The sequence below is a fragment of the Sinocyclocheilus anshuiensis genome, unplaced genomic scaffold (genome assembly GCF_001515605.1).
Source record: "Sinocyclocheilus anshuiensis isolate Anshui unplaced genomic scaffold, SAMN03320099.WGS_v1.1 scaffold461, whole genome shotgun sequence".
In the NCBI taxonomy this organism is placed as follows: domain Eukaryota; kingdom Metazoa; phylum Chordata; class Actinopteri; order Cypriniformes; family Cyprinidae; genus Sinocyclocheilus; species Sinocyclocheilus anshuiensis.
In genome coordinates, this window is record NW_015541005.1 from 1452974 (window position 1) to 1464505 (window position 11532).

The 11532-nt window shown below is 35.9% G+C and overlaps 1 protein-coding gene across 1 annotated transcript in view; it reads right to left on the reverse strand.

The window, feature by feature from the left end:
* grin2aa (glutamate receptor, ionotropic, N-methyl D-aspartate 2A, a) overlaps window positions 1–11532 on the reverse strand; it is a 160708-nt gene that overhangs the window by 19516 nt on the left and 129660 nt on the right. The window contains exon 5 of the mRNA XM_016488523.1: window positions 6624–6826. Within this exon, the coding sequence (XP_016344009.1) occupies window positions 6624–6826 (203 nt within the window). The remainder of the gene's footprint in view (window positions 1–6623; window positions 6827–11532) is intronic.

An 11532-nucleotide genomic window follows, 5' to 3' on the forward strand; every position in this document is an offset into this window, starting at 1 on the left:
TTTTTTTTTTTTAGAATAGTTGACATTTTTACTTATCGAAGATTGCTCTTTGCATGACCGTTTCTAGATTACACCAGAATGAAGTGGAGAGGTAAATGCAGACATAAGGCGCAGCGATCACCTGATAGGCTACGTGCACAGTTCGTTCAAAAGTAAAATATATAATAAATGCATTTGATTGGTAAAACAAATTCAAATGTGACGTTTTAATCTCTAATGGTAATGCATGGAATTTACGGAAAACTCCACTAAATAATAGCGCTAAAAAGTGAGGGGCGTGGTGGGGCTTTGGTGCTCGGCGCTACCGATGTCCGTCAATCTACTCCACAGCCAATCACGGGCCCCCTCCTTGCTCGGGCCCCGGGGCTTCAGCCCCGCCTAGCCCAGTGGTTAATGCGGCCCTGTGCATAGGGAGAAATACTGTATGACATGTCTTCAGATGTTTTAGTAAGATTTTTTATTTTTTTTTAATAAAGACACTTTTCATTCAGCAAGGATGCATTAAATTGATTAAAAGTGAAAGTAAAAACTTACATTGTTACTAAAAAATTCTATTTCAACTAAATGCTGTTCTATATTAATCAAATCCTGAAAAAAATGATCAGTTTCCACAAAAATATTAAGCAGTAAAACTGTTTTTAACATTTACAATAATGCTACTTGAGCACCAAATCAGAATTCTATTAGAATATTAGAATGATTAGAATGCATATTAAAATGATTTCTCAAGGATCATGTGACACTGAAGACTGGAGTAATGGCTGCTGAAACTTCAGCATTGTCATCACAGGAATAAATTACATTTTAAAGTATATTCAAATAGAAAAAAAAGTTACTTTAAATTGTAATTAAATTTCACAATATTACTATTTTTACTGTATTTTTAATCAAATAAATGCAGCCTTGGAGAGCATAAGAGACTTCTTTCACAATCATACCGACCTCAACATTTGAATGGTAATGTAGGATGGATGAAAGAAATATTAATTACCACAAACACCTATCAGCAAACTAAAATTTACAAAGTGGCCTTTTGTTTTTAAACAATGTGCTCTCTCTAGACCATAATGTATGAATTTGACAAATTCAAATTAATATTTATTGTCGCAATTTAAATGTTTGGGAAATGAATCTGAGCACTTGTCTTTGATTTCATGACTACATATATCACACATTATTATATATTATATATTATATTTTATACTATATTATATATTATATTTTCACATTTTAATCTCACCACAAACATGAAATTACAAACAAATGATTGTTGTTATCTTTGTAAACCTCCTTTAGTGCAGTTACTATATACTGCATGTGTGAACTTCATGTGATTTTCCACTGCATGTACACAATAAGCAATCTCTGTGTGAACAGAGCGGGATTAAGCACTCAGAAGAGGAGTCACAACTGTATTTTGCTGCACTGTGTCTAAAGCATATTTTGGACAGCAGCCTGCTTGCGCAGACCATTCACTAGCTGGGATTACAGTACAGTAGGTATAGTGTGCTGAAGCATGAACGATAAAGGCTTTCACTGCCGGCAGTGGAGAAATTTCTTAATTACAATGAATAGTAGGGCTTTCCCTTGAGAGCCTCTCAGGGAGCCATCAAGGGAGTGCCAAACCTCTGGTGAAAATTGCAGTCGGCTGGAGATTTCTGACGCCTCGTAAAGACCACCGCCAATCTGTGCCGACTTAATTGCAGAGGGGTTCCTGTTTTCCCGAGCGAGGAGGAAGACAATTCTATTTATAGGGCAGTCAAGATGATTATTTCATTTGGACTGGGGGAGAAGGTCCTGTTTTTAGACACAGTCAGAAGGGGTCGACTAAAGTAGAACCTACATTACTACAGCTTACAGTACATCTAGTGTTCATACTCTCATTCAGTTTTTATTTATTTCATAGCTGAATTCATCCTAGGGTACTACCTCACCCAAACAAAGTCCTGTTTACACCTGATATTAAAATCTGGGTAATCCAATCCCAAGTGGTTAGTCAGATACATTGATGTTTATACCTGGCAAGAACTAGGAGTGTCACTTAAAAAAAAATTACCAATTTATTTAATTATAATTTAATTAATTACCAATTGTATTAACTTAAAGAGTAAAAATGTAAATAAACAAATAACTTTATTGTTACATTTAGTGACATTTTTTAAACATGATTTAGATAAAAAAGTTTATATAAATACGTCTATTTATTTGCCATTTTATTTGCCTATAATTGATTCATTCAACTTAATGAATAAATGTATGTTATACTACATTTTTATTTTTTTATTTAAATAAATAAATCACTTTACTTATGTGAAATGAATAAAAAGAAAAACATTTGGCAAAACGACAAACAAATGCAATGTAGATGCTGCATTTAAAAATGATTTATCAATATATTGAGACATTACATTTACATTTTAAACAAGAATTAGATACAGTTTTAATTGTCTTTTTTTGCCCAATCAACAAGTGATTTGTTTATTTATTCAGATTTGTGCATATTTTTTTCATTCACAGACATCCTTACACTGCGTCAGAAATGCGCAAAACTTTTAGTTTTGTCCAAGACAGTTTACAGAACACTTATTGCAGGGACAGTCCCACTGGAGTAGCCTGGGGTTAAGTGCTTTGCTCAAGGGCAAAACGGCAGTGGTTAATGGACTGTCCCTTCTTGGGTTTAAACCTACAACCTTTTGGTTAACAGCTCAGATCCTTAACTACAAGTCTGCACAACGTGCACTCTGGGGAGGCATGTTCTAGACATAATTATGAGTGACTGGGGTGAATAAACAACACTCTCCAATTAGCTGATAGTTGTACAAAGTAGCTAAATTTGTAGAGAAAAGTGTACTTTAGTAAAGAAAAAAATTACAGGGTTGCAGACAGGACAGAGCTGCATTAGTAATCATGCCACCATCTGTGAGTGGAGCATCTCCACTTCAGAGTTCAGACAGACAACACTTAAACTAGCAAAGCCACCTGGGAGCCTCATTTAACTTTTAGATTGAAGCTAATTGAGACTCAGCTCTCTATGTTCTTTAAAAAGATCAACACTAAGAAAAAAACACTTATGAGTATACTTTGTCTCCACAGATTGCTCCCATGCGTGCCAAATCCTTCTTCTCACTGCAAACTATTTTTGCTATTGCCATGTATTTGATGTAGTCCCTATGTAGCCCCCAATGTAGATTGCATGCAATGACTATAAATATTTGTTTCAGAGACCTCAAAATAATGCAAATGCCTAAATTATGTCTGCCCAGAGAAAGTGAAAGTCATTACTGGAGATGCCAGAGGTTGAACAAAACAAAACAAAACAAAACAATCTATGAAAAATGACTCTGCTTATCTACATTTTTATAAAAATATTTTATTAAAATAAAAAAGTATTGCAGCTCAAAATTGTGCATTGCATAAGCCTTCATTACTAGGGCAGTGAAAGTTTGAAAAATAAAATAAAATAAAATAAATTTTAAAAAATTAAATAATAAAATAACATTTTCTGTTTATCAAAATTATCATTAAAATAAACATTACTACACCTTTAAGAAGTGAATTTTCACTTTTAATCACTTACAATCATTTGCCTGATTGTCCTAGCTGCTCTATAACCAGTACCTGAACAAAATAAATGAGTCTACAATGCAGATAGTGCAGTCTACAAAAGACTGAAAAGCTGAGCTTGTTATCTGTTATCATGTTAGAAAAAAAAAGCTTATTGTAAATCCAGCCTAGCACTGATTGTATAAAAGCAGAGGAGTGTTTTGGCAGCAAAAAGTGGCTGCATGCCTTCTGACTGCAGAAATGAACAAACTTTCCTGTCTCCACAATGAGAGAGACACACATTCGACTGCCTAGGCAAAATCCAGTTTAAAATCAATCTCTTCCCCTCTGTGCTGGCTATGACGCACACAATGAATTCCCCTGGCTCCTGCAGAGGCTCTATTCTAACTCTCACAAGGCAGAATCCATATTATAACAGAGTCTTCCTCACATTTCGATACCCAGCGGCAATAAGAGGGGCTCTCTTATGTCACCAGACCACTTCCTCACTGCCTTTACTACACCAATTACATTCTTATGAAGACACACTGTCCACCAGTGTGGAGATTTTTTTAATATGAGGCAAGCTAATGTGATCACTTGCCAAGACAACACAATGTGTGAAAATCTAGGAGTTAAATCTAAGAGGTAAAAGTTGGAGGTGATTATCTGAATTCTGACATTTGCTTTTAAATATCTCAGTGGCTCAGAGTGATCTTGAATTGTTTGCATCTGTTTGTGTGTGTGCGTCCTGATCACTGAAGCATGTCTCCTCTGTGTCTGTGGCTTGTCAAGCTGGCACTGCATCAGTTTCTGCATCTACAGACCTCAGCAGCAGCTGAAGTAGAGGGTAAAACGACAGCTGAGGATACCAGATGAGCTGCCGTTCCCACATCATCATACTGCATTTATCTCTGACAAAGATCAGAGTGTTAGACTGTCTGTCTGTCAGACTGGGCCAAAAGGGTGACTCTTCACATAAATATAGTTTACTTTTTTGCTCTTAAAGTATTAGTTCACCCATCAAAATGAAAATTCTGTCATCGTGTGCTTATCTTTATTTCATTTCAGACCTGCTGACTTTCTTCTTTCATTAAACAAAAAAGGAGAAATTTTGAAGATCTACTTATTTTGAGGTCACACTTTTCTCTGCAATTACAATGAATGGGGACTGAGAGCTTTCAAGGTCCAAAAAGGATACAAAACTACCATAAACACATAAAAGCAGACACAATAACAGTCCAAATGAGTCTTCTGAAGTCTACTGAGACTGGGCATTGCTACTTCATTACTTCATTAGACTAAGATTACATGGTATATCATGTAAACCACTTTTTAGTCATTAAAAAATTCACCTTTTGTGAAAGTCATAGTATAGGTTTGGAGAAGGCATGAGGCTGAGTAAATAATGGCAAGTTTAGGGTCGGGTGTAGGGTTAATGTTTTTGAAAGAGTCATTTTATGCTCACCAAGGCTGCATTTATTTGATTAAAAAACAGTAATATTGTGGAATATTATCACAATTTGAAATAGTTTTCGAATGTAATACTTAAAAAAAGATGTAATTTATTCCTGTGATCTAAAGCTGAATTTTCAGCATCATTACTCCAGGCTTCAGTGTCACATGATCCTTCAGAAATCATTCTGATATGCTGATTTGCTGTTCAAGAAACATTTTTTTTTATTATTATCTTATTGATAAAAATAGTTGTGGCAATTCATATTTTTGTGGAAATGGTTTTAGCATTTACAACAGCATTTATATCAAATATAATTTTTTGTAACAATGTAAAAGTCTTTACTGGCACTTTTGATCAATTTAGTACATCCTTGCTGATTACAATAATATTTTTTCAAGAAAAAAAAATGACTCCAAATATATGAATCGTAGAGTACTGAATGAACTACAATGCTTCACCAAATGAATACTGTGCATATATCAGTGACAGATGAGCTTTCAAAACACCATAAACATTTTCTGTGCTCTATAAGCAAACTAAAGCTTTTAAGAATGTACATTTGAAGGTTGTTTATCAAAGGCGATAATAACAACTCTCTGATCGTGTTTATGCTATGTTGAATTAGGGCAGAAGTTCCCGTTGGTGTTTCTGATGCACTAAGGTAATATCTAGTTCTGTTTACTGTGATTATGGCTGAGTAGTTATGTTGACTGAGTAATTTTGCTGTTAAAACCAAGCAGATGAGGAACCAATAAAGTGAGGCTGAGGAAGAGACACAGAGAAAGAGAGGAAGGACGGGACTATATCCTGCCAGTGTCTTTGCATGCCTTATTAATTCCTGCCTCCTCCTCTTCCTCCAAACGGGCACAATGGATGCTTGAGTGGGAATTGTGCCGTTGGAGGAACACAACAGAGAGCACTGGCCTGTTTGCAAGTGGACATGTGTGGCATCCATGTATTCTCTTGTGCCTTTGTGTGTGTGTGCTCAGTTCTTTGAAGAGACTAATTTTCATGCATACAGAGCAGGATATAGTGATCCTATGAGATCGTATATTCTTCGCCCTATTTAGCAGTGTAAAAAATCCAATAAAAGCCCCTGTGCGTTTCTTTGGGCAGTTTTCACTCTCAGTGTTAATCAAGGCTCACAGATCACAACAACTTTTATGACTGACTTTTTAATAATTGTTTATGTAAACTCAAACATGTACACTACTGTTTAAAAGTTTGGAGTCAGTACTATTTAAAGAAAGATAATAATAATTTTATTCTGCATTAATTTGATCAAAAGTGGCAGTAAAGGCATGTATTCGATAACACTGATATCGAATCAAAATGTATTTATTAAAAAAAACTAAACATTTGGGTTTCCCTTGAACAATAAGCACATAAAAGTTCAAAAATCTAATTTAGTGTCTTCCAACGACAAGTGGACAGTAACACTACAGTATTGATTGATGTATGTAGGCATGCAATCAACAACCCTCAACATATATCAAACTCTCTTTAAGAGTGCTCTTACATCACTCTGCACACCTCTCTAGGGTCACGATGTCAAACATCTATCAGTTTGAGAGTGATTCTTTCAGTAGATGAGTGAGTGATTGAGAAAAACAAGCCTTACTCTTTGATGTGTTTGCGGCAGGGCACAGAGTTTCTCATGCAGGTGCCTGTGAGGCGCTCCACGTTCTCCACAATGACAAAAGGCTTCTCCTCTAGAGTTACAATGCTCAGGTGATTGTCGTCTGTCTCTGCATCACCAAAAGAGTTGAAGCGAGGCCACACAGGATATTTCAAAGTCAAACTCTGGTTCTCCCATTTGCCCATCTAGAAATGAATTGAAAAGAGGAGTGTCACATTCTTGCTCAATAGCTTGCCGGCGTTATTCTTTTAATTACAATATTGCCAACATATCAATGCACACAATAACAACAGTGACAGAAAAATAAGTTCTTCAAATTATTTCACAAATTTATAAGAGGTGTGCCTCTGTCCCAACCTCGCCAGTGTCACAGTAAGCACAGATTTGTTTTTCCTTTGGATGCCATGTTTGTCTGTGTCTGTCTTCTTTGGCTAGACTGTGATCACTAAGCCTGTATTTGCTGAGGATCCATCTCTGCTTTGTATCTTTTGCTGTCTCTCTCTCAGTCCCAGAAGGCAAGGTGTGAGGATAAAGCAATGCTTGAGAGCAAATCATATCAGATCAACAGAGGCCAGGCAAACACATTCATCAAATAGTGCCACATAACATAGCCCCTGTGTCTGAATATGCAAAAGATACACAAAAATAAAGTTGTGACATGAAAAAGATCAAATAAAATGTTCAAGTAAATTTCTGCAGTATGTTGTTTAAAAATAAAATGTAAAAAGTTTAAAATAAATACATAAATAAATATAAATTAATAAAGACAGTGACAGGAAAAAGATAGATAAATACTACAAATACTACATATATTTACAGTAAAAAATAGATAGATAGATAGATAAATAAATAAATAAAACTAACCAAACAGTGCCACATAACACAGTCCCTGTGTCTGACCACGCATTAATACATAAAAATTAAAAAAGTGAGGAAAAAGATCAAGTTAAATAAAGATACCTGTAAATCTTAAAATATTAGGCTAAAGTATGCTTTAAAAAACAAATTAAATAAAATGTAATAAATAAACAAATAATAAAACAAAAATCAAGTATTTTACTCAAACAGTGCCACATACAGTCCTTGTGTCTGATTATGCACCAATTCATACAAATAAAGACAGTGAGAATAAAAAGATCAAATAAAATAAAGATGCCGGTAAAACTGTATGCCTTTTATTAAAATGTAACTAAAAATAAATAAATAAATAAAATATAAAACAAAATTAAAATACAATAATCAAATACTGCCACACATACTTGTGTACATAGTTGAAATTAATCAAGTCAAATTAATATGATGTTTGAATACTTCATTAAACAATAGGCCAGCAATTCCTGGATGATATATCCGGAACAGTGCCATTCTGATGAACAAGAAAAAAAAAAACCTAAGAAAAAGATGTTCAGCCATGACAGTCATGACCAAACTTTCCTAAGTGTGCTAGGTCAGTGCACTGGAGAGCGATGAGCAGTGATCAGGGGGACCGGGGTATCTCACTAGCTGCAGTGGTGCTAACCAGTGTCACAGGAAATTTGGGTTAATGCTGTTAATCCTATCAGCATGCTTCAGGAGGAAGCCGTAATCGCGTTCCTCCTACCCCTGATGAACCGGAGACTGAGGACGTCTCCGACACCGCCAGAGTTTCCTTTATCAGCAGCACAGCCGCCGATTCATCCGCAACCTTATTAGAGTCAAAGCGCCTTTCTTTTTGAGTTTCTCCCCTCCAACTTTCTCCAACGCTTCTTGTTCTACTGTGTGAAAATTCATTTCATTAATCTGTCTCATTTGGTTTGATGGCACATTTCTTTTGTCAAGCACCGTGGGTAAAAATGGCTCACCAAGCTTATCTGTTTCAGCTGAAGACAAACGTAACTACTTGCAGTTTCTGTCGACTCCATGCTTACCATGCTAAAAGAATGATTTATGAATTTGATGTTTTCAGAGTACTTACTTTATTGAAAATAAAAGGACACGATTCCTCTTGGACTGTCAGTCGTTTACAGAGATGGCGTGCAAACATTTTAGTAACGCTGGAGTAAAGCCGTGTTATATTTGGGCACAATTCCCACTTTGCGTGTCGACAGCGATGCTTATGCATGTCTGGCAGGACACATATGTTGCCATACGTGCTGATGATGGAGCGATAGGCCACAAGCGGTTGAATAATTCAGTGTGTTTTGGAAGGGTGGGCTGACGTCAGCGAGCTCGCCAATGAAAACAGAGCGCAAATGCTAAGAACTGCCTAGAGTTGAAACTGCACCGAGTCATTAATTCTTAATGGAACAGGACTCAGAAATTGCTAAACCTAGCTCTGGTCCCTTTTTTCTCTCTTATCTAACTTTCTCTCCATTGTCTCATGTGTAGCGTGCACACATCTCTCTCTCTTGCTTTCATTCTGCTCACTTTTGGCCTCTGGCTCAGCTCTCTCTCTCTGTTTTTCATCCGTTATTTGGAAATGTTTGAGCAGTTGTTTTTGAAACTTTGTTGTCCTTGAAACTTCACAGTACACACTGGTTTCACTTTATTTTGATGGTCCCTTTAACACATTTTGTTGACTATAGGTAACGTTGCACCTACATGTCTACTAACTCTCAATTGAGTGTTAGTAGAGTATTATTAGACTGGTAGGGTTAGGGTTAGAATAAGTTGACGTACTTGCAAAGTTACTTATAGTCAGTAGAATGTCTGTTGGGAGACCATCACAATAAAGAGTTAGCAGATATTAAGCAAAAAGTCTACTAATACTCTAATGTGAGTTAGTAGACATGTACGTGCAATGTTATTTATTGTTAACAGAATGTTCAAAAGGGACCATCAAAATAAAGTGTTACCTATACATTCACTGCAAATGCACACACGTACTTACATTGTAAATATACACATTGAATGTCTGATGTCTTTCAGACTGAATATAAACAGTATGACATGAACAAGAGTGCTGTTATTTCATGCCAAAATATTCAGACCTAGAACACGATTGGGAGTGTGATATTGATTTTACCCAACAACAAATTAAACAAGATGGGATAGTTTACCCAAAAAATTAAAATTCTGTCATTAAGTACTCACCCCTCATGTCATTCCAAACCCGTAAGACCTTCGTTCATCTTCGGAACACAAATTAAGATATTTTTGATGAATTCCAAAAGCGTTCTGACCCTTTCTGTCAGTTGTGTCGCTTCACTTCACAAAACCATTCACAAACCACACAATACGGAATCTCAATCTTCGGAAGAAAAAATATTATATAATCTGTCTATTTTTTGGTTTGGATGCAGCCAATCACTTGTCGCCACCTACTGGTATATCAATGTAACCTGCAGAAAGTCTCACCACTAATATATGTGTATATATAGTATAATCACCATACTTTGTGAAAACCATTTTGAATGTCTTTGCTCATGAAAAAAAGTAATAAAGGGTTTTAAAAATCAAAACATAAATAATCAATGCATGAGGCATTGAAATCTAACTGTGAAAACCTACTTTCTGTTTTGTGTAAAAGTTATTTGCTTTTATGAACAAAGTGAAAGAGAGTGAATATTCTAACAACCATCCATAAACCAAGAAGACACTTAAACAGCAAGAGACTTGTAAAGCTGAGAGAGAAAAAGACAAAGAAATTGGATAAACTAAACTGATGAAGAAAGGCACTTGTGCTCCAGACACTAAGTAATGATAGTGTTTGAGCCACTCAAAATCTAATCAAACAACACAGGCAATGTAGTGCCTGTGATGAAAACAGCCCCATCCCGCCACTATGCAAAGCAAGCCGGCTGTGCCTATGCATTTCAATGACCTCATTAGATAAATATAATTAAAAGGGAGCTTTGTGAAGCAATGGAGCAGAGAATCCAAATTAAGATGCTTAATTTCGTCCTCATTGTATTACTGCTTTTAATAGAGAAGAAGTAAGTTTGTTTTCTTATTTCATTCGACTTCAGTTGTGTTTATCATGAAAGTGAAATGGGGTTATGGTGGATACAGACACAAACTAACTAAGGGGGCCTCTGACCATTTGATCTGAATGGCCCAAATGGTTGCAGATATTGTGAAGACAGTTTATTACAATAAGCATTTATTTATTAAGTGTTTAAATTAATTGGAGATCAAAAAGGAGAAACTGAGAAACTCCTAGGAAAATGGAAAAATTTATTAAGAAGTTGAGTGAGACTAACAGTGCCATACTGACAGTAAACTCACTGCTGTTGACAGAAAATCTAGATGAAACGTGAGCAAGATACTAAACCAACGCTATAGGCGATGTCAATATTGAAGTCGGGAAAGATGCTAAAGTGCATCTTCTGAGAATGCAGTGCCGTTCTTTCGCCAAGCAGTAGTTTGATATATTGAACTTTGTTTTACTTACTGTCAGGCAGGGTACGGCACACTATTTCTTGTTCTTGCTGCTGTCAGATATCAGAGCATCTGACAGCTAATGAACAACTGCCATATCACCAGATGTTTGTAAAAACAATCAATTTCCTGTTCACTCAAACAGACATGGTTATTTATGATAATGTGCTGGCCTTGCTGATAAGACGGTCCCTGACAGTGTTTATAGTTCCACCCACTATGAACACCTGCAGGAACACACACAAGAAATATGAAGTTTGTGAAGTTTGTGTCTCTGATGTAATCAGCCTGGTTTCCTTTATATTAACGCTGCTTTGGATGGATTGTTTTAATGTATTCGCTTACTGGATCATTGGACTGAAAACTTGGACTGAGTTTAGCGGCTTAAAATTATCTAATCGCAAACAGAGACGCAAAACTGGGTTAAAGGGTTAGAATAGAAATTGTGCTTCAGTAATTTTGCTTTAATTGTGTTAAATTATTTTAACGCGTTAAGGATTGTAAAATTAATCGCATGCGTTAACGCGATAAC